This window comes from Haliotis cracherodii, unplaced genomic scaffold (genome assembly GCF_022045235.1).
Source record: "Haliotis cracherodii isolate W230 unplaced genomic scaffold, xgHalCrac1.p SCAF_7, whole genome shotgun sequence".
NCBI classification, from domain to species: Eukaryota; Metazoa; Mollusca; class Gastropoda; order Lepetellida; family Haliotidae; genus Haliotis; species Haliotis cracherodii.
The window spans coordinates 30218084-30242851 of record NW_027266330.1 but is presented as its reverse complement, the minus strand read 5'-3'; the positions used below and the strand labels follow the sequence as shown (position 1 = coordinate 30242851).

Genomic DNA, 24768 nt, shown 5'->3' with positions numbered 1-24768 from the left:
AAAAAGGCTACTTTGTGTCGGGCGAACACGGCACATCTATTTTTTAATAACGATAAGAACGATTTATGTCACATGGTACAGCATGTTGATTTTTTCTTACATTCTTCTCGCATGCAACACATCGAAAGTCATTGCGAATAATTGTGATACAGTTTCAGCTTGACATTAAGTTAATTTGACTAAAGGTACTTAAAACTTCAAAGGAGGCGGTCGGGTAGCCAAGCGGTTAAAGCATTCGCTCGTCACGCCGAAGACCCGGGTTCGATTCCCGACATGGGTACAATGTGTGTCCCCCGCCGTGATATTGCTGGAATATTGCTAAAAGCCGCGTAAATCATACTCACTCACTCACTAAAACTTCAAAACTTCAGGGGGCACGGGTGGCCCAGTCGTCTAAGGCGCCGCGATTCGGTGTGCAGAGTTGCGTCCCTTTGGCACGCCAGAAACCTATGATTGTGGGTTCGAATCCCGGTTCACCCCGATTATGTTTCTAGGTTTGTCAGCACCAAACCCGTGCTTGTGGGCTTCACCTAAGTGGTAAACGTCTGAGACCTGCATCACTTCGGGCTTTCCTCCCACATTAAGCTGACACACCGCGATATGACTGGAATACTGTTAAAATCGGCGTTAAACCCAACTCACTCACACTCAAAGCATATAATATTCCACAATAAGTTAGTCGCGCCTGCCAATCAGAGTCGGCGTGTAAATTGAACTAGAGGCAATTTTCTAATGTTAGCTTGTTTTAACATTTCACAATTATTTGTGTTTGTAAGTGACGATGTGAGTTTAATTCCATTTATTTTACTTCAAAGCATGTTATATTTTCACAATAAGTTGAATTGCGTACAGGCTAAGTTTGAAAATAGTTGGAGTAGAGGCTTATTTCTAATGTAAGTTTTCACGGTGCCGTTTTCGCCAGGAAATAGTAGCCGTTTTCGCTTGAGGCGAGGTGACGTTTTCGCCAATCGGTGCCGTTTTCGCCCAGTGACGTTTTGCTGAGGTGGCGTTATAGCTATAACCCGTTTTATTGTCCTGCATAACTAAATAGAAAGAATTACCTTAAACCGCCCTGATGTTATCAGAAATGAGCGGGCCAGTGTAACTTGATAATGCCCTCATATTGCTTGACGACGGGCCATTATGACGCCCGTTGTTAGGGGACGCCATAGGGATAGGGATAGGTGACGTCATGTTGAATAGTGACATCATCTGGTTTGTCCTATGACGTTACCATATTTGTAAAAGTGGGTCAGTGACATTCGTGTTGATTGCAGTAAATGTTTCTAAACCGATATTGTTGTTTCTTTTTATTTGATAACACATTCTATCCATTTTGGCTATAATAACGGTAACGCTATTTTTCGGGGCATTATCCTTTGCAGAAGCCTGAGGTCTTCCCATAACTGCCCGTCGAAGAAGGGCAGTTGAAAAGATCGAGCTCTCCTGCAAATGGTAATGCCCTGAAAAATAGCGTTACCGTTATTATAGCTAAAATGGATAGAATTATAATTCTTACACACCTGTGGGTGAGAAACCCATTTGAGATAACTGGTATCAAACCACTCTCCTACCCAGAGTTCCATGCGGCCGGCAGCCAGCTAGCATAGTACCTCTGCCACAGGCCAGCGCCATATGTGACGATTTGTCACATCTTTCACAGTCCATTCAAGATATTGCATATGGTTTTCATCCGTTTCATGTTTGACAAGTCTACACATTTTCATAAACAAATGTCAAAGAATGGTTAACTTTCATTGAGAAAGTATGCAAATACGTAAAAATCTACTTGTTTTTGCGTAGTTATCCTATGTTTACATTGGTTGTACGGCTCCACGTGCTGTCATCGAAGCGCAACGGAGAGCTAGCGACACGGTCACTTTGATGCATAAATATATATTGTCATGCAGCTCACTGTCTCAGTTGTAGTAGCATATCTATATAGTTATGCACAACAATATGTAAAGCGCCCCCAAATACTTACATTAGTCCGTTCTATACTGATTTCTGAAAAAGCGCGTTTGTTTACAAACAAGAGAAAAGTCCGGTCACGTGATATGCAAATTAGCCTGTGGCAGTGGTGTTATGCTGAGTCACCACTGCGACGGAGTGTGGTATCAAACATATGTGTGAGATCGAATTCCAGGCCCTTGATTGGCTACTACATAGTGATGACATGAGGTCAGATGATGACGGACTACCTTCCTTAGTGAAAGTCATTCATAAGTTGCTCGTGCTTCAGTCGAATGTTCACCAACGTCTGGAATGAACAACAGGACCGTGTAGATCTAATTAATAATATAAATAAACAAACTCGTCCTCGTCTGCGAGTTTGTTTGTTATTATTATCAGTTACATTATCTGTTGTTATGTCAACGTTATCGTTTTTCAGAGTGTAAACCAACCCCCTGGATGTCACAGCGACAGATATGTCCCTCCTCTTCAACCCTCACTTCGAAAATGAATAAATTAAAAAAAACATCACGCACACTAAATACACTTCACAGTTTTGAATCAACGCTTCTGTTTATCATTTCTACTGTCATTTTAGGCAAAGCAGAATTACTGAAAGTGACCTCTGAAAATTGGGTACATTGTAAATCTCGCCAAATCACAATTAACGGCGTTATTTACTGTGTGTTTAAAAATCTAAATATCGGATACTTACTCGAATAATTAAAGTAGAAAAATAGCATATTAGTGATCACGGGTATCAAATCTAATGACAATTCTGCAACGTCGCTGATAAGCCTAGAATCGTTTAGAATGTTTTGGAAAATACGCATACACGAACGCCGAAGTGTACGTTCCGCCATATTGGATTGTGTTTACAAAATGCCGGTTATGAGACGCCTATTACATCACGTATATATTTCAAACTCAACTGCTATACATGCATCCCTGAATTCCTCATACATTTTAGAAACAAATGACAAATGGTTTTTGTCACCAATGCAAATTATCTAGATAAAATCATGCGAAATAAATTAGGTATGGAAACGAAAACTGTACAAATTTCAGATTTTACATTGTGTAGCATTAATTGTTAGAGGTACTTTCGTCTAATTGTTGCATACATCACGCGTTTGAGAATATTCATGGGAAGAGTATCGTCGAACTAATTATGGAATTACACATTACGTTATAAATTACAACGATGTGGTAAATTCAACAGAAGCCGTAAAGCTTTCCGTCCTGTGTGACGCCATGAGTGACGCTAAATCACGCACGACGACGGTACTAGTTATCTGCATTTCTGACTAATTCCCATTGTCACATTGGAAAACATGGTAAACAGATAACAGTACGCAGATTGTCAGAATGTTTCTGATTACTTACGTGACACATTTATGTATATACGATCCCCCAATCAACGAAAATCCTCCTCTAGAAATCCCGCATACTGTTGTCAGTGAACACGCCATTTTGTAAAAGTCGGTCACCGGTAGTGATGTCATACGGAAGTAAACATTGTTGTACGTATTTGGTCATTTCTTTGAGGTGTACACTTTTTACTCGGCACCCAGAGTGTTCTTTGTTTTTGTCTAGTTTGCATAACCATCGCCTTGATAATATACAGTTATGGTGGAAACCTTTTTGTGTAGGGTCACATTATTTATGAGCAGTAAGCAGTACATAGGATGACGTCACTTATGACAGTGGTGTTATGTATAAATGCGCTACTGCAATCATGAGAATAGACAAACTGCATCGGTTCGATGCCCAAAAGGTGCGATTTTAGGGTGTGTAAGAAACAGATTACTGCACTCGTGCCTGTCAGATACCACAGATCTTACAACTCGTTGTAAGATCAATGCTATCTGACAGACACTCGTGTAGTAATCTCTATTTAAACCACTCGTATGTTATCAAAAATAAGCGGGCCACTGTAAGTTGATAATGCCCTCATATTTCTTGACGGTGGGCCATTATCACGCCCGTTGTTAGGTGACGTCATAGGATAGGGATAGGTGACGTCTCGTTCAATAGTGACGTCATCTGGTTTGTTCTATGACGTTTCCATGTTTGTAAAAGTGGGTTAGTGACATTCGTGTTGATTGCAGTAAATGTTTGAAAACCGACATTGTTGTTTCTTTTTATTTGATAACAAATTCCATCTATTTTGGCTATAATAACGGTAACGCTAGTTTTCAGGGCCTTATCATTTGCAGAAGATCTCGATCTTTTCAACTGCCCTCCTTCGTCGGGCAGTAATGGAAGACCTCAAGCTTCTGCAAATGATAATGCCCCGAAATATAGCGTTACCCTTATGATATACTCTCCGTGTCATGCTTCAACTCCAGGGAAACTGGGCACGAAAGTCCAATGTCTACATTGATGTAGGTTCTAGACGTTGTTCCTCATGTGTTGTCCCTTTCTCTTTAAACTTTAATGGATGGCACCAGCGATGCTGGTTGTTTTGGGGACACAAGCGTCTAGTCCTCCATTTCTTTACCGTGTTTTATTCATTGAATGACTTCTAAATGGAGATCATCCATGACTTGTAAATGGAGATCATCCATGACGTATACTTGTAAATGAAGATCATTCTTGACGTAATTGTAAATGAAGATCATTCATGACGTACATGTATCATTCATGACTTGTAAATGGAGATCATTCACAATTTGTAAATGAAGATCATCCATGACGTACTTGTAAATGGAGATCATTCACAATTTGTAAATGAAGATCATTCATGACGTGAAAATGGAGATCATTCATGACGTACTTGTAAATGAAGATCATTCATGACGTAATTGTAAATGAAGATCATTCATGACGTACTTCTAAATGAATATCATTCATGACTTGTAAATGGAGACCATTCACAGTTTCTAAATGAAGATCATTCATGACATAATTGTAAATGAATATCATTCATGGCTTAAATTGTTAATTGAGATCACCTATGACTTGAAAATGGAGATATTTCTTGACTTGCAAATGGAAATCATCCATGACTTCTTAATGGAGACGTGCCACGTATCAGATACCGGGGTATGTATATACGTTTGTGTTTTCCCCAGCGCCTATTATGTACTGTCGTCTAGTAGAGAAAATACGGTATTATGAGTGTGTTGTTATACCGCTTTACGAAACAAGTGTCACGATGTATTCTTTAAATCAGTTGTTGATAATGATGATGCTTAAGTTCACAGACTTATAGAATTGTAGACTTCTCGGATACGCGAAGATCAGGGTTAGAATAGGTCTTCAGCAACCCATGCTTGTTTCAAGAGGCAATAACGAGCTCGGGTGGTCAGGCTCGCTGACTTGGTTGATGCAATTCATCGCCCCCAGTTGCGTAGATCGATGCTTATGATGCCAATCACTGGATTGTCTGTCAAGACACGATTATTTACAAACCGCCGTCATAAAGCTGGAATATTGCAGAGTGCGGCGTTAAACAACAAATAAACAAATAAATAGAGGAGATTTTACGAGAGCTTCTAGTACAGCCGATGTTGTGCTCGGAATTTTATAAAACCCGTGTTCTGCACGAGATGCAGTGTTGAAAACTGTGTCAAGGTCACAGAGTGACATATATTTTCGTTTATCTATAATTGATTCATATATCTATAGTAAACTGCCGGGCAAACGAAAGGATACACTTTTGGTTGATGGCATCCGTTGTAATATTTTAATTGTATTTAAGATAAGATAAGGTACGATAATACTTTATTACCCGATTTTGAGATTTGGTTTACATTTTAGATACATACATAAAAAACATAAATACATATACCGGTTAAAATGACATTAAACAAGAAGGAGTTTACTATAGCACTAAGCATTGAATAGGTAGAATGAAGCAATGAAAATATATAAAGCAACTTATGAATTAAAGTGTAAGACTACTTGAAATAGGCGTCTTATTTAACAGAAACAAGATTTTAAAACTAATACTAAGGATCATAAAGTGTGAACACTGATGTGGATAAAAGACGTAGGAAATGTCCGGAGCTGTAGGTAGAATTTGTACCCCGACAGACACTTCATGTTTTGTTAACTCGAAATCTTTGGTATCGTCGAAACGTGTCTCGTTATCCGTTGTTTGAGATAGGCAGTGTCGAGATGCGTGATGCGGCGTAAACTAGATCTTCAGCAACCCATGCTTGTCGTAAGAGGCGACTAACGGGATCGGGTGGTCAGGCTCGCTGACTTGGTTAATGCATGTCATCGTATCCCAATTGCGTAGATCGATGCTGATGATGTCAATCACTGGATTCTTTGGTCCAGACTGGATTTACAGACTGCCGTCATGTAGCTGGAATGTTGCTGAGTGCGGCGTTCAACAACAAGCAACAACACATACTACGAGTGTTGCTAACTATTGACTATTTGACTGTTAGGCGTATCTCAAACGTTGTGCGATTTCTACTTGGATCTGGGGTGGTCGGGTAGCCTTGTGGTTAAAGTGTTCGCTCGTCAAGCCGAAGACCCGGGTTCGATTACAGACATGGGTACAATGTGTGAAGCCCATTTCTAGTGTCCACCGCCGTGATATTGCTGGAATATTGCTAAAAGCGGCGTAAAACCACACTCACTCACTCTACTTGAATCTGCCTGATGCTTAAACTTGGTTTATAGCCTAGCGTTATAAACCTTAGACTTCAGTTTAGTTTATCTTTGTCAACAAGACGCCTTAATGCAATGGGTATGCCTATTATTGGTTTTCTCAACGTCACTCTATTACTCTCTTTTAGACAATTTAATACGAGTCGGTTTGTCTGTGGGCGAGGCGTTATTCTAGCACAGGCATTGTAATCGTTAGCTCTGTACTGTGACACTGGAATATTGCTGAGTGCGTCGTTAAGCAACAAACAAACATTACAATGATCATAGTATTGTGTATATATACTATTTTATTTATCTATTTATTTATTTATTTATTTCACAATGGATACACTTGTATTTTAATGTGTCTCATAAGCCTAATAAGGCTGGATGTACAAGCTTTTGCTCTGACATCGTACTATGCCAAATGTTTTTACCATGACGGCTTGTGCGTGTGACACAAAAATAAACATCTCTCTCTCTCTCTCTCTCTCTCTCTCTCTCTCTCTCTCTCTCTCTCACAACATATTTTCTATTTTCAAAGTTCATCAATTAGTGCTGTTGGTTTCAATGTTCTGTACCTCCCTGCTCGGTCAGGCATGAAGTAAATTCCATGAAAGTGCTAAACATACCTTTTATTATAAACAAAACAAATCATGTTCAGTTAGTGAAATATACCTCGAAATGTACAAATAAATATATATAAGCTGGCGTACATGTTCCCTGAAATACCCTTGTGATCCGTTTACCCTAATCGTGATAACTAAAGTACTGTTGGAAATGCTAGGAAAATGCTTGTCTGGCTTCATTTAATAAATACGAAGCATAGAGCAATAAGAATACTCAAATCTAACTAATTTATCCTAAATGACTCTTTGATTGTCCTAAAAAGGTTCTTTACAACTAAAATGAAGATAAACTTAAATTAAAATTTTCGTGTGTTGTCATGCATACAGAAACGGCATAGCCTGAGGTCCAAACACCTGTCCCGAGGTGATGACCTCACACCGGCCCGTGCGTTCTCACAGGTGCAAATGTCATACGAGTTCGGGGTGGTCTCAAAATATTGCTGTTATTGTTCTTTATTGAGTGAGTGAGTGAGTTGGGTTTAACGCTACTTTTAACAGTATTCCAGTTATATCGCGTCGTGTCAGCTTAATGTGGGAGGAAAGACCGAAGTGATGCAGGTCTCAGGCGTTTACCACTTCGGTGAAACCCACGAGCACGGGTATGGTGCTGACAAACCTAGAAGCATAATCGGGGGGAACCGGGATTCGAACCCACAATCATAGGTTTCTGGCGTGCCCAAGGGACGCAACTCTGCACAGCGAATCGCGGCGCCTTAGACGACGTACTTTATTGAGATATGCGTTGACGCGGGGAGCACTTAAGATATGTACTGCAGTATATTTGCTTGGGAAATGATAGAATAGTTAAGGCTATGAAACGGGATCAGTATTGGAAGGTTGTTTTTTTTAATCAAGAAGTATTTGTTGTTCTACATATTTCTTTAGCCAGCTTCCGACTCAGCTGATGACGCATCTGAATCTGTATCATCACCCAAAAGTATGATGACTGATGCAACAAGGCTAACATCTACGCCGTCACGTTGGCCGTAGTGACGTTCTATTTCAAGAACGGGATTTTCAGCCTTTTGCCTTACCTCTGGTGTGATTCTAGCAAAGGCTGCGTTGATGAAGCCATTCACTTGTGTGAGTTTGAATGTTATATGATTCCTTGCCATGAATCCTTTACATTTAGCCCAGATAAGCTTAATAGGGTTGAGCTCACAATGCATGGCTGTCGTACGTAAGACAACGTGACCGTGTTGTGCCGCCAGGGCATGTCTTGAACTGGGCCTACTTGCACAAAGCAATCTTAGCGCTAAGACTACCTTAAGCCTATGTTAAAGTATGTGAGTTACGATCGTCTTAGCGCTAAGATCGCTTTGTGCAAGTGAGCCCTGGTTTCTTCTTCAGGAGACTTTTCTCCAGGAGTTGAACTTTCGTTTCAGAGGGTCTGAAGTCGACAAAGCAAGATATTCCAGCATGGTCGCCTTCAGACTACTCATGGTTGGCGTGACAGTATCTGGTTTCCTGACGCTATGATAACTGGCGTTATCCATGACAATGATTTTGGTTTGTTGTTTTACGCCGCACTCAGCAATATTCCAGCTATATGACGACGGTCTGTACATAATGGAGTCTGGAGTCTGGACCAGGCAATCCAGTGATTAATATCATGAGCATCGATCCACGCAATTGGGATCGATGCCATGCATCAACCAAGTCAGCGAGCCTGACCACCCGATCCCGTTAGTCGTCTTTTACGACAAGCATAGTCACCTTTTACGGCAAGCATGGGTTGCTGAAGATCTATTCTACCCCTGATCTTTAAGGGTCTCCATGACAATGACACTTTGGTTGTTTAGATTGGCCAGTAGCTCATGTTCCAACCAGTCTGTGAAAACATCACCATTCATTTCCTCATTACAATCACCAGTTTTCTTATTCGCCTCGAAGACTAGCTCAAACCCAACAAGGTCCACAAGAGCCCCAGAACACGGACTCCGGCGTGCAAAATAATTAGATTATCTTTTACCCGATGGTACCATGGGTGCTTTTCGTCTATCTGGCGGTATTGACATGTCATCAGCGGAATGATTCTTGTGGTCCCAGGTTTCATCCAGGTAAATGATCTGGAAGCCCTGACGGCGATAGTCATGAATGGTGCGGAAGATAATGCGGCCTCATAGACTGGGTGGAATATTTCCCACCGAAAACAGCTCGGCCATCGCCACGTACAGTGTATCAAAATCGCATCTCGTTAAGAGCAATAATTAACGTATAGCCCGGGGAACATTAATTGTGTCTTTAATTTCCTCCCGAATTCTACAAAATTCTGGGGTACCTTCTGCTAATGGTACCTACCTAAAGCTTGTACACTACCCTTTGTCACCAGTTTTGGTTTTGAGACTACCCCTGCCTTCTTTATTATATTTAACATACGGTTAAGAGTCTGGGTAGTCATTGGGTAATTTTCACAACTAATTTGCCCTTTACGCCAAATGGAATCTGTTTCGGCGGACAATCAAGACTAGTTACTCTTGCGTTGAAGTTTTACAGCCATCAATTGACTAAAATATACACGCGTCACTATAACACCGCCTGTTTGTATTCACAGGTGATGGCGAGTTGTAGTGCATACACGCCCGTTAAGTTTGGACGATGTCCTGTGGTAGGCGATGAATCCACCCGAGATCTCGCAATGTGTATACTGGTCTGTATTGTCCTCAGTATTCACATCATAGACAACACTGTGGCTTTATTCCCATATCACCACTCGCACAGCGTGATACCCCCGTGTATGTAGGCACGGTCGTTGTTGTATATATCGTTGAGAGCATCATAGAGTCTGTGATCTTTCTGTCTGATGTTATTCCTGGAGTACCATTCACTGGGGCACAACGCCGAGCCCTGGCAACTGTTCATACCGTCTGGAACATGGGAAACAACATATGATTTAAAAATGTTAATTTTAAATGGAAATATATAGTGAGGGGCTTAATTTTTTTCGAGGTAAATAAATAAATAAATAAATAAATAAATAAATGTATAAATAAATAATTGACATTTACAAATAAATAAATAAATATATTTATAAATAAATAAATAGATCAATCAATTAATAATTTTATAAATAAATAAATGAATAAACAAACAAACAAACAAACAAACAAACAAATAAATAAATGAATAAATAAATAAATCAATGTGGTACCTTCAGAATCAGGAATGAGAGCATGACAATATTTGTGTTTAAGTAAATATGTAATATAAAAAATAGAAAACAAACACATAATGAAAACAAAACTACATCAATGAATTCTGGAAACATTTGTGATTGCTTTCAAGGAACAAAAGGTATTGAGTTCACACAATCATAATGGTATTTTTGATAAATGTTTAAAATTTTAATTGAATGGAATAGCATAAAATCTCTTTATGTTAGGACCATATGTTGCATTGTGTAGAACTGAAAGCACAACCATGTCCAGTGACACAATGGCTGAACGGAATGGCAGACAAATGTTTTGTATATCAACAGTTGTAAAGTTACTAATATTTTTTCATAATTAATATTTTCATAGTAATAGTAACATTGTTGTAATATTATTTTACAATGAACTAGATCAGTGGAGCCTTGCAGATATTGTTAAAAATGAAACCCACAACGTTGTGAGTGCGTAGTTTTTATATGACCATGAATATTACTTCTCTATGAGAGTTTACCTCCCTAATGCTTAGCGTAGTGAGTGATATTTTATTCACGCTTTACAAAAGTGCTCATAGCTCGTTACACGGAAACTGGGTCAATGTTTCCCGCATGTCCCCGTGACAGACTTTGATAACACAGCATATATACAACAAATGGCCGGGACTAAAAATAAGTTCGTTATATCGGTCAGTTCGCTATAAGCGTGTTCGTTATAACCGTAGTTTACTGAATTTCGTATGTACACATGTCATGTATACATGTGTGAGATGAAGATAAGGTTTCTATTAATAGTTTGTTTACATCTCTCCCCCTCTTACTCATTCCCATGGAACTCTCTCAAACCCAAACCAATTAAAGCACGTGCAATAATACAAACATTCAAGTTGGCTTTGTACGGTACCATGGGCTGCCGTTCGGAATGGTACGAGCGGTTTTTAAACTAATGTATGTTACAGTGTAATATCAGTCACGGCATAAAATGACTGAAATTTTCACTTAGGCAATTTACCTTAAGCCAAAATATTTTAGTCATTTTACAATTATATTTTCGTCAGATTTTAAAGTTATAAAAGAGTCCAAAAGGGCTTAAAACATCACGATACACTAATTATGCTGGGATTAAAAGCTAAAATGTTTGTAAACAATATTTATTGACTTTCGTCTTCTTTTAATCCTAACATTTTCAATCACCAGGAGATGAAATAGAGCAAAAACATGCTTGGGATTCGTTGTCATAATATAATAAATCGAAACATAATTGTAAAATGATCCAAATGTTTCACTGCAATGATACAGCATAGTTACATGTTGTGCCTGAGTTGAGTTTGGTGGACTGGAACCAAGAGAGAGACGCCTGCCTGAAGTAGTCCGTCACTGGGATCTCCTTCCCCCAGACAGACTGGGCATCCTTGTTGGCATTCTCGAGCTGAAACAGTGAGGTAGCGAGGTGGGCACCAGAAATTGGCTTCACACATCGTAACCAATACGGGATTCGAACCAGGGTCTTCGGCGTGACGAGCGAACGCTTTAACCACTCGGCTACCCGACCGCCCCGAATGGTGATGTATTTCATAGGGGTATTTTAGTTGTGTTTTGGACCTTAAATTTGTGATTCGGCGACATTTTCATCCTTGTAACGTTTGTAATTTGTTGATCAAATCCAATTTTCAAGGGTATACTTTAATTTGCCCGACAGTGTATTTAACTATGGAATGCCACTTTATACACATGTTATACACTTTTCTGTTAATATAATACTTCAGAGAACATTTCCGTCACATGTTTAATACCAAAATACACGTTTTACAGTGTACATAACATTTACAATTACACACATGACAGGTAGGCCAGTCGTATTATGTTTTTGGCAACCATTTTTGTCATACCCTTACCGAAGTGGTACACGGGTAGGACCTGCATCACTTGGTGGATGCCACAGAACAGCTGTGCGCAGCAGAGGGACAGCAGCTGATGCAGGAGAGAGATGTAAGCACCTCTACCACACATCTTCCTACAGCTTTCTAGTTTATGAAAGTCATGGCATTACATTCAAACTGCTCTTTTTTGTGAACATCGTCATGTTGATCCGCGGGGGCACGGGTGACCCAGTCGTCTAAGGCGCCACGATTCGCTGTGAAGAGTTGCGTCTCTTGGACACGCCAGAAACCTATGATTGTGGGTTCGAATCCGATTATGTTTCTAGGTTTGTCACCACCATACCCGTGCTCGTGGGTTTCACCGAAGTAGTAAACTTCTAAGACCTGCATCACTTAGGGCTTTCCTCCCACATCAAGCTGACGCGCCGTGATATAACGGGAATACTGTCTAAAGCAGCGTTAAACCCAACTCACTCAGATTAGTTTGTATCATAAATGGCAACATTATTTGTATTTACCTTGTGTTTCTGAGTCTCCGTGAGGCCATACTTGTACAGGGCTCTGCTGAATTCTGCCACGAGGAGGTTCTCAAGATGACTAGGATTCGAACTCGAGCATGCGATATTTTGAGCCGGCACAACGACCAAGCGGCCACCGTAGGCGATCTCATATGCGACAGGGAGGCCTCGGTCGGAGCAGGTGAGGCTGCAGTTGCCGGTGCAGACGTCTGGAACAGAAGGTAGGCATTGTTGTTCATAGAAATACAGGAGGCCCCATGTGGACATATATGAGGTTGACATTTCTGGTGTCCCCCGCCGTGATATTGCTGGAATATTGCTTAAAGCCGCGTAAAACCATACTCACTCACTCATATATTGGTTGGTGGGGTGAAATTGGGTTCAACATCGCGTCCAAGATTATTACACTTACATAGCGACGTGCTTGTCCGGCCTAATTCGGTTTTATTATATTTTTCTTGCCCACTGACATGGATACTCGACTCAGACACAATATATTACTATATTTCAAGTCAACCAGTCCTTGTTTTATCCCGTTAATGTCGACCACAAGGCAGGGTAACGACAAGTACCGTCTTTGAGCGTCTTTTGGTATGACCTGTCCGGGGATCGAACCACCAACCAACAGCTCATCGGGAAGACGCACCATCTACTACACTATGAAGGCGGTCATTAAGCCTGAAGAATATGTCATGTCTTGATATCCTGAGAGAAGGTCCATCCTTCTGCATGAGTTGAGGTGAGGTGAGGTGAGGTGAGGTGAGGTGAGGTGAAATTGGGTGTAACGACGCGTCCAAGATTATTGCACTTATATAGCAATGTGCATGCACGTATGTGTGTGGCTGCTTGTACTTGTCCGGACTCATGCCGATTTATAGTGCTAGCCCACTGTGATACCATGCCGCAGTTTTAACATGAATACCCCACTCAGACACAGTATGCTGACTCCGAGCCGACTAGTCCTTGTTTTAGCCCCTTAATGCCGAGCGCCAGACAGGTTAACAACAAGTACCATCTTTTAACGTCTTTCGGTATGACGCAGCTGGGCATCGAACCCCGGACCTTCCGCTCTCCGGGCGGACGCTCTACCACTAGACCACGGAGGCGGTCCCCTTCTGCATGAGTAATGGAGGTCCCGGCTTGTCGTTAGAGCCGACTTAACATATGAGGATTGGGTGGTCAAGATGTCTGACTTGAATATTTGTCATTTTGCTTCGTTATTTTGGACCAACTTGGCTGCTTGCACCACTTCCTGCCCTACCTGAATGAATCGCTTTTCATTCTTTCACAAACTTGATTATTTGCAGGTTGTCGTGACAATGCTTGAAACGTGCCAACTGCGGCATTAAACAACATTCATTTACTTTTACAGTTTGGAGTCGGCGTGTACTCGGGGAAGACGGAGGGGTCCTCGGTGCGACGGTAGTAGATTCCCACAGCAACGTTGGCAGCAACGCGCCGGAACAACGTGGGCGACATGAACGACACAATCAGATGAGTGAGGCGAGCTGCCTGAAAATAAAAGGGACAAAACACGTTCCATGGTCATAAGAAATCTCTGCAAAATGCACATTGTAGTTATTTGGTTTGTTGTTTTAAGCCGCACTCAGCAATATTCCAGCTGTTTGACGGCGGTCCGTAAATAATCGAATCTGGACCAGACAATCCAGTGATTGACATCATGAGTATCGATCCAGGCAATTGGGATACGATGGTATGCATCAGCCAAGTCAGCGAGCCTGACCACCCGATCCCGTTAGTCGCCTCTTACCACAACATAGTCGCCTTGTATGGCAAGCGTGGGTTGCTGAAGACCTATTCTACCCCGGATCTTCACAGGTCGCACATCGTACGATTACGACTATATCATGAGCATGTGGTAATGAATCACTATAAAATAGAAATGATACTGGGTGTTCGCGAAAATATAAGAGTATCCCATCACAAACACATGCAAAGGCAAGTCAACTGTTTACCTGCAAAACACACTTCGTCCAAATCGAATTGAATCAGACAGCATTATGTCACTGGTTCGTCAAATTTGGAAATATCTCCAAATGTCTACCATAAAACGTTGTGAAAGTTTTACGAAGACCTTGAATGTTGTGGAACAACATTTGAGCAACCATTCGCATGACGCTCTTTGAAATCTTCGCGGAAAAGGGCATGCTTGGTTGTAGATCAAAAGTTATGAACATACCACGTCACACCATGCAACATTGATAGCTACATCTGTATAATTAATGTACAACATCTATATATACTTGAAGATCAGGGGTACAATAGGTCTTCAGCAACCCATGCTTGCCGTAAAAGGCGACTATGCTTGTCGCAAAAGGCGACTAACGGGATCGGGTGATCAGGCTCGGTGACTTGGTTGATGCATGCCATCGTATTCCATTTGCTTAGATCGATGCTCGTGATGTCAATCACTGGATTGTCTGGTCCAGACTCCATTATTTACAAACCAAACAAACCAAAGAGCCCATGGCCTATTACATGATGACTAAACACTGCTGTATCGCATTATCACTCGCATCGTCATACATTGAATTTTCATAGGTCAAAGTATTTACGAGTGGTGAATTTAGTTTTACGCGTAAAACAACAGTCACATTTGCGCGCAAAATAATAAAAAAACACCTTTACGCGTAAAATAGCTATAAGTGCGTTAAGCGTAAGCCTCCATGCCTGGATTTCTTATTTATTCAAAGTCTTTACTCGTAATGAATGTCCATTCTACTATGAATAAATATAACACGAACTCTTTCACGGTATGACATCGCTGAACGGCAGATTTGAATTACTTTAGGGCTGGGACGAGTCTAAATTTACTACCCGCGTACTCACCCCCTATTACCCGACCCTACCCTGGTACCAACTGTAGATCTCAAGAGATAGGTAAAACATGTCCGATTGGGAATAGTTTGACCGTACTCCAGTCAAAATAAATTTAGATACACGTATAGACCGATCTGGTCACGCATACACTGAAGTTGACATATAAAGTCAGAAGGAATGTGTGCAAAATCAGAAAGAGATTTGAACATTTATCACTTATAGTGTAACCATAGAGTTCTGGATATTTTTTTGCCATTAAACAATATGATCACGTGACTAACCGCGGGTCCGGGTAGTCCTGTGGGTACCCGGGCCTTACTCAGTACCCACCCGACCCGAGTAACCGAGTTACCCATCCCAGCCCAAAACCACTCCCTCTGTTTTGAACGCATTACACAGAACAGCAAGAGAACATTTCATAGTTTTAGTCGAAATATAGCAGCGTTTACGAAGTAGATTGTTTACACTAGATGTTCATATGCGTTATCCACCACCACGCCCATATCTGTTTTTGTTGTTGTTGTTTAACGCCACAATATTCCAGCTATATGACGGCGGTCTGTAAATAATCGAGTCTGAACCAGACAATTCAGTGATTGATATCATGAGCATTGATCCACGCAATTGGGATACGATGACATGCATCAACCAAGTCAGCGAGCCTAACCACCCGATCCCGTTAGTCGCCTTTTACGACAAGCAAAGTCACCTTTTACGGCAAGCATGGGTTGCTGAAGACCTATTCTACCCCGGACCTTCACGGGTCCCAAATCTGTACACACACGACTGGTAATACCGACAATTCTCTGTATTTAATGCGATAAATTCAACAATGCTTTTGTTTTGATAACATTGCAGTTAAATTACATTTTTGACAAGTCTTCTTTATTTGGATAGTTTCTATGATGTTCTCTGCACTCATTTAACCTTTTTTATATCTTGATTAGCCTGAACATGCAAAGAAGGAATACTGGTTTTTTTATTCTAGAGACGGGGCCCAGCTTACACGTTGGCATAGAATATCTCTGGCTCGTGAGAGTAATTTGACTGGACGGTTATTTATAGCGTCGTGCTGACCAACTATGGCTGGTTGATGGGAACTGGGTATCATAATAGATGGGTGATATAATACTCTGGATTATCGAGGATGAGAGAGGCTGAAGTGGTCCTACCTTCTCCAACACCGCATCACTGACGTGCTCCGTCCCCCTTACTTCTATACTAGGGGAGCTGGAGTTCACGCTGTGGTAACCACATTGCGTCACCCAGAAATATTTGAACCCCGATACGGCGTCGGTGACAACATGTTCCCCGAGAGACGGCGTCGTCAGTCTACATGTGTCAAGGCTGTTGACAGACTGCCCTGATACTGTCTTGGCTGCGAGCGAGAAGACTGAAAAAACAAACAAGGAAAACATACATATACATGAGTGAGTGAGTTGAGTTTGACGCCGATTTTAACAGTATTCCTGGAATATCACGGCACCAGGGCCCACTTGCACAAAGGGTTCTTAGCGCTAAGATGATCGTAAGTACCATACTTTAACATAGTATAGGCTTACAATAGTCGTAGCACTAAGATCGCAACAAAATTCCAAAAACTACGTCATCGGGTATTATGACGTTATTGTAAACTTTGAGGTGCAAGGCCCGTTCCACAAGGCGATCGTATTGTAGCGCAACGACAGTCGTTAGTCTGTAAAATTGGACTATGCCGTGGATCGTGTAGGTGACAGCCTATTCATACCCAACAGTATAATTCTAAAAACGTTATAAATGGCAAGTAATAAATAAAATACTAAACTCGCTCCCGTGTAAAACCAATTCTATGAAACTCGTGAATCGTTGTGGTGTCGCTTTGCAATATAAAAAATATTATCATTCCAGAGTAGTTCACAAGAATGCTTGATGGGAATTTGAAATTAACATATTTTCTCTCATCCTACCGACTGTTTGTATCTTTAATACATAAACAAGATGTAAGGGGATTTCTTTTTCTTATTTAGTAATGAGGTGAGGTGAGGTCCAAGATTATTGCACTTATATAGCGACGTGCGTGAATGTGTATCTGTGTGTGTGCGGCTGCTTGTACTGGTCCGGACTGATGCCGATTTATAGTGCTAGCACACTGAGATACCATTTCGCAGTTTAACATGAATACCCCACTCAGACACAGTATACTGACTCCGAGCCGACGAGTTCTTGTTTTAGCCCTTAATGCTTTCGCTTGTCAGATACCACAACGATTCACTCGTTTAATAAAATTGGTATTACACGGGAATATTGCAAAAAGCGGCGTAAAACCATACTCACTCACTCATTAACTGCGAGAAATGTCCACACCGGAAACTGCCCTCACCCATTCCCAACACACACAGAGGAAAGAATACTTAAAGGTCGTTCCCAGCTGACACGCAGTGATATTGTTGAAATACTGTTCAAAAGTGGCCTAAAGCTACGGAAGCGTAGTAGGGCCTTGGTGATTTTTGTGTGTGTCTAAGTATCTCCTACCTAGGACTTACTATCTCCTACGTAGGACTTATTATATCCTGAGTAGGACTTACTATCTCCTACGTAGGACTTATTATATCCTGAGTAGGACTTACTATCTCCTACGTAGGACTTACTATCTCCTACGTAGGACTTATTATATCCTGAGTAGGACTTACTATCTCCTACGTAGGACTTAGTATGGACTAGAATAACTATCTCCTACGTAGGACTTCATGAGGAGATAGGAAGTCCTGCGTAGGAGATAGTAAGTCCTACGTAGGAGATACAAAGTCGTACGAAGGTGATAGTGATTCTAGGCCATACTAAGTCCTACGTAAGAGATAGTAAGTCCTACGTAGGAGATAACAAGTCCTACGTAGGAGATACTTAGACCAAAAAAGATACACCCTGTCCGTACTACGCTTCCGTATAAAGCCCACGCACTCACTAATTTCTCAAGGGGAAGTATGTTCTCATTCGCCCGATATTTCTGAATAGCAGGACTTTTTCATGAGGATGTATGTCCTTCCCCGTGACATTAAGCGTAGCGCATGGTACATGCAGATTCAATGTTATCTTCAGGCATACATTGACGATACGGCTCAAACTTGTTTTCCTGTTGTGACGAATTCAGATCAGATAATCATTCGTGCAGTTGTGTAACGGAGTTCCTGGTCATAATAGTAATGACATTGGCATGTTCCTGGTTTGATTTGAGGTTAAATGTCTCAGAAAAAAGACTTTACTAATAGTTTCAACAATAATACAAGCCATACTCCGGTGAGAAAATACATTTACATACATCGTTCTGGTAGGGGTCTGGAGTGTTCAGACTGATGGCTTGACTGACGTGTGTAGAGAACCACTGGAGACACTTGTGTTGTTTATTAAAGTAGATATATGTTTATTGTACGCTTGTTTTGGACCCGTGAAGATTCCGGGGTAGAATAGGTCTTCAGCAACCCATGCTTGCCGTAAAAGGCGACTATGCTTGTCGTAAGAAGCGACTAACGGGATCAGGTGGTCACGTTCGCTGACTTGGTTGATGCATGTCATCGATCCCAATTGCCTGGATCGATGCTCATGATGTTAATCACTGGATTGCCTGGTTCAGACTCGATTATTTACAGACCGCCGTCATATAGATGGAATATTGCTGATTGCAACTTATGTGTTGTGTTATGTGTCATTTTCATATTGTATATTTTTATGGATTATTTAAATGTCCCACTTGTATTATACACTGCCGGACAAAAGAAAGTATACACCCATGTTTGATGGTGGCTAAAAATGAAACAAGCAAGAAATGGTTATTCGATGGGGGTGTATTTGAAACAGGCATCTATGTTGTGTTTTGGACGTTGAGGAAGCAGTGCTTCGATGACTGTCACCAGCCTAGTGTCGTTTTGATAACGTTTGTAATGTGGTGAAATCAATTTTTAAGTGGATGCTTTATTCTGCCTGGGAGGTCATACAATATGTGTATTTTACTTGCCTGCAGATATCACGGCGATCATGGTGTAACATTGCAGCTGCATGCTGGGAAATCTTCAAAGAAAGAAAGCATTTGTATATTTTCAGCACCAATCGTATCGAATAGCATACCTGTAAACAATTCAACTTTCTACACCACGACAATGGTATTAGCAGGAGTGTTGGTTCTGTAATGTCAATACAGGGATCCTTAGGGGGTAGGAGCTTACCACACATTTATATGGAAAAATAATATCAAGATAACAGTAAATGTATTACAATAACTAATATGGTATAGAATGTTTTCATAAAAAAATCATTTTCTTGCTGGCCTGTCATCCAAAATATATCCCTTCTCCGAACAGCTGTATCCGAGAGTGGTGTTTTCCTCCAGTCCTTCATCCTTGGTTCTCGCGGCCAAGAATACAGACACCTGCTGTGAACGTACTACCTAGCTGGCCAGGGGGAGATGACTCCAGGCAGGACTAGAACGATGTCGGCACACTAACATTTCACGTGCCACTTTTATATACTACTACTACAACTTCTACTACTACTGCTGCTACTACTTCTGCTGCTGCTGCTACTACTATTAGTACGACTACTACGACTGCTACTACGACTGACCCGTGAAGATCAGGGGTAGAATAGGTCTTCAGTCACCCATGCTTGCCGTAAAAGGCGACTATGCTTGTCGTAAAAGGCGACTATGCTTGTCGTAAAAGGCGACTAACGGGATCGGGTGGTTAGGCTCGCTGACGTGGTTGATGCACGTCATCGTATCCCAATTGCGTGGATCGATGCTCATGATGCCAATCACTGGATTGTCTGGTCAAGACTCGATTATTTACAGACCGCCGTCATATAGTTGGAATATTGCTGAGTGCGGCGTTAAACAACAAACCAACCAACCAACTACTACGACTACTACCATAACTACTTCTATTACTACTACTACTACTACTACTACTACCACTACTACTACTACTACTTCTACTACTACTACTTCTCCTCCTCCACCTCCTCCTCATACGACTACTACTACTACTACTTCTCCTACTCCTCCTCCTCCTACTACTACTTCTCCTACTCCTCCTCCTACTACTGCTACTACTACTACTTCTCCTACTCCTCCTCCTACTACTACTACTACTACTACTACTTCCACTACTACTTCTACTACCACTACCACTACTACTCCTACACATAGTATATGCTTGACAACTAACCCACCAGTTCGGTGTACAGCCAAGTAAGGGTCGCGTGTGCATTTCGGATTCCCAGAGTTCGTAAGGCTGTAAACCATGACTATTGAAGCAATAACACACCCACAAAGCTATACCGTTGACAACACAGAATCGTCGTTGACAGTCCTCCCAGATTATTTACAGCCGAATGTCAATGTATCTTCAGAATGCTGACACTAAACAAACTGCGAAATAAAATTCACACTATATCGTAATGTAATAAGTTTTGTAAAAATGATATATAAATTAAAACTTACGGAGTATGTCAATATTCGCTCAGGAAGTGAGTGTTTCACCTTGTCGATCAGCCTGTGTACCGCCAACATTCCAGCACTGATAACAATTGTTGGGAAACCTGTTCTGGCGAGGACAGAGTGTCTATATCGTATCGTCCGTCCTTACTAGGTGAGGTGGTGAAATGGGTTTAACGTCGCGTCCAAGATTATTGCACTTATATAGCGACGTGCATGCACGTGTGTGTGGCTGCTTGTACAAATTGAGGTGAAAATGGGTTTAACGTAGCGTCCAAGATTATTGCACTTATTTAGCGACGTGCATGTACGTGTGTGTTTGTGTGGCTGCTTGTACTAGTCCGGATTGATGCCGATTCATAATGCTAGCTCACTGAGATACCATGCCGCAGTTTAACATGAATACCCCACTCAGACACAGTATACTGACTCCGAGCCGACCAGTCCTTGTTTTAGCCCCTTAATGCCGAGCGCCAGACAGGGTAACAACAAGTACCATCTTTTAACGTCGTTTGGTATGACGCGGCCGGAGATCGAACCCCGGACCTTCCGCTCTCCGGGCGGACGCTCTACCACTAGACCACGGAGGCTGTCCCGTCCTTACTAAAGCACATATGATTTAGATGTGTAACATATGAAAGACACTTAGTATGTTTGTCTTATGAGGGGCCATAATTAAAACGCCTTGCTATAGTGAAACAGGTGAACACTTTATGCAGGTCCCCTGACCTCAGTAGTTATACATTAATGTAAGTGAGTGAGTTGGGTTTAACGTCGCTTTTAACAGTATTCCAGTTATATGACGGCGTGTCAGCTTAATGTGGGAGGAAAGCCCGAATTGATGCAGGTCTCAGACGTTTAACACTTCGGTGAAACCCACGGGTATGGTGGATGACAAACCTTGAAACATAATCGGAGCGAACCGGGATTCGAACCCACAATCATAGGATTCTGGCGTGCCCAAGGGACGCAACTCTGCCAGCCGTGCCCACCATTAATGCAAGACTTAATACAGTCACAATACAAATAGGCCTATCTTTTTCAGTATTCTTATTTCAGATATGAATTTTCACATGTTGTTTTCAATATGAGTGTTTCACTTCACCAGCAATGTTTTCATTACTAAATAAGAAAAAGAAATCCCCTTACATCTTGTTTATGTATTAAAAATAAAAAAGTAGGTAGGATGAGAGAAAATAGGTTAATTTCAAATTCCCATTATGCATTCTTGTGAACTTCTCTGGAATGATAATATTTTTTATAGCGTTTAACAAAGCGACACACTGGAGTTGCTGTAAAGCTGTGAACTGTAGCCGTAGTGGCTACATCTGTGATGTACGGGTCATTAAGCATGTATCACGAAGTCTTGACTGTGTCGGACAGGAACACTTTTTTAAGTGTGATTATCATATCAGTGGCAATGAAAAAAGCTATAAGAAATGAAATAAGTCGCCCTCATAACGCATAAACAGCAAGTTTCGTGTAAATGTATACATTGAACCCTGTTAGTGCGTACCCTGTTGGTTCCGCACTATACAGTCTTACAAGGCTAATGATGTGTACTGGGGTCACCTTCACAAATCGTTCTTAGTACAACGACTAGCGTTTCTCCTATACATTAACATAGACTTATGACAGTCATAGTACCTTCACTTTGTGTTCGTGTGTTTGTTTAACGCCGCACTCAGCAATATTTATCTTTATCACCTCGGTTTGTAAATAATCAAGCCTGATCCAGACAATCCCGTGATTGACATCATGAGCATCAATCTACGCAATTGGGAAACGATGACATGCATTAACCAAGTCAGCGAGCCTGACCACCCGATCCCGTTAGTCGCCTCTGACGACAAGCATTGGTTGCACACAGTGACAGGGTCATCGTCAATTGCTCGATGCTCGAATGGAATGGAAGTGAATGGACGTACATGTATATCAGCATATGTTGTTTTCAATATGAGTGTTTCACTTCACCAGCAATGTTTTCATTACTAAGGTGTAAACAGTTCAAGGTTGGTTGGTTGGTTAGTTGTTTAACGCCGCACTCAGCAATATTCCAGCTATATGACGGCGGTCTGTAAATAATCGAGTCTGGTCCAGACAAACCCGTGATTGACATCATGAGCATCAATCTACGCAATTGGGAAACGATGACATGCATCAACCAAGTCAGCAAGCCTGACCACCCGATCCCGTTAGTCGCCTCTTACGACAAGCATAGTTACCTTTTACGGCAAGCATGGGTTGCTGAAGACCTAGTCTACACCGGATCTTCACGGGTCAAACAGTTCAAGGTATGCATTTACGAATCAATGTTGGTAAAAGCAATACTTACATCCGCTGCCTGTGTGTAGTGAGGTCGGAGTGATGCCTGGCTCACCGTGCCGCACCCCCGGGCGCCGGGCGGGTCTTGACTTCAGTGTTTCCCAGGTGAGAGAGAGTTCAACATTTACCTGCACATTTAAACCACGTTAGTGCCTCACTCACCAAGCGGCGTTATGCGTTGCTATGGTGATGCACGCAGTACTGTTGATAACGACTGTTCACACAGTTGGCCTGCGTCATAATAATTTCATAGAGTTGCGTTCGGGCGATTGTTTTTAGTTTGTGTTGTGAATCTGCAATCTTCCATTACGTTACCACTGACCTGGGATTTTCGCAAACACGCCTGTCGATATTCCGTTTTACTGATGCCGATTTATAGTGCTAGCCCGATGAGATACCATGCCGCAGTTCAACATGAATACCCCACTCAAACACAGTATACTGACTCCGAGCCGACCAGTCCTTGTTTTAGCCCCTTAATGCCGAGCGCCAGACAGGGTAACAACAAGTACCATCTTTTAACGTCTTTTGGTATGACGCGGCCGGGGATCGAACCCCGGACCTTCCGCGGCATCTAAATGGGTGGTCATGTTTGGTGACATTGCTGATTGCATGTCATCTTACACCGACGACGTGAATTGTTGCTCATAATATCAATCACTGCTCGATTATTTACAGACCGCCGTCATATAGTTCAACTGTTGCTGATTTCGGTGTTAAACATCAAACAAACAACAATTAAAATACATAAATAGATTCTAGTTGTTATTGTTTGCTTGTACAACATGTTGTTTGTGTAGCTGATTCCAAACCTTTATCGTTTTCGTAAGTATTCTGATTTTAATAAGATTGTTCGCATGATGTCAATGGTGTATAATAGTTTCCATCGAAAACATTTCCTGTGTCGTGTTGAACACATCGCCGAAACACACCCAAGGCGTCTCCATCCTCTAAGTCGTGTAACCGGTTCGCGCTTGATATAATTTTGACATCGATTTGCGATACATCCACACAAACATAACACCAGCACTAAGAGTAAAAGTCAATACTATTGATAATTATTGATTTTTATTGCAATAAGACGATCATTTTTTGCCCAGCAGCAAACAGAGCAATTGCTAAATTCGATTCAAACACAAACATGTTTGCACACTCACGGAATCAGACACATTCAATGATGCTGTTCAGTGCTTATATATGGGGACATTTACTGGAGTAAATGTACTGCTTTCTTCATTTACATTAAATGTAATGAATAATTCATGGTAGCCCCTGGTGACTGCACCTACTTAACCCTTCGTAATTTTTAACGTTTTAATAATCTGCATAAACCACTGAGGCAAGCATTGGCAGGTTGTGATAAAGACATTAACACGATCTCAGAGATCTGATTTTAATGAGATTA

At 41.4% G+C, this 24768-nt stretch overlaps 1 protein-coding gene across 1 annotated transcript; it reads right to left on the bottom strand.

Moving 5' to 3' along the window:
- Nucleotides 1–9448: 9448 nt before the first annotated feature.
- Nucleotides 9449–24310, bottom strand: LOC139448792 (uncharacterized). The gene is made up of 8 exons (XM_071230325.1): nucleotides 24296–24310; nucleotides 23370–23491; nucleotides 19563–19615; nucleotides 16747–16967; nucleotides 14098–14245; nucleotides 12734–12942; nucleotides 11644–11764; nucleotides 9449–10057 (listed from the first exon to the last, which is right to left on the bottom strand). Exons 1-8 carry the CDS (start codon nucleotides 24308–24310, stop codon nucleotides 9897–9899), a joined length of 1050 nt encoding a protein of 349 aa, XP_071086426.1. The 3' UTR covers nucleotides 9449–9896.
- Between the last annotated feature and the right edge of the window lie 458 nt (nucleotides 24311–24768).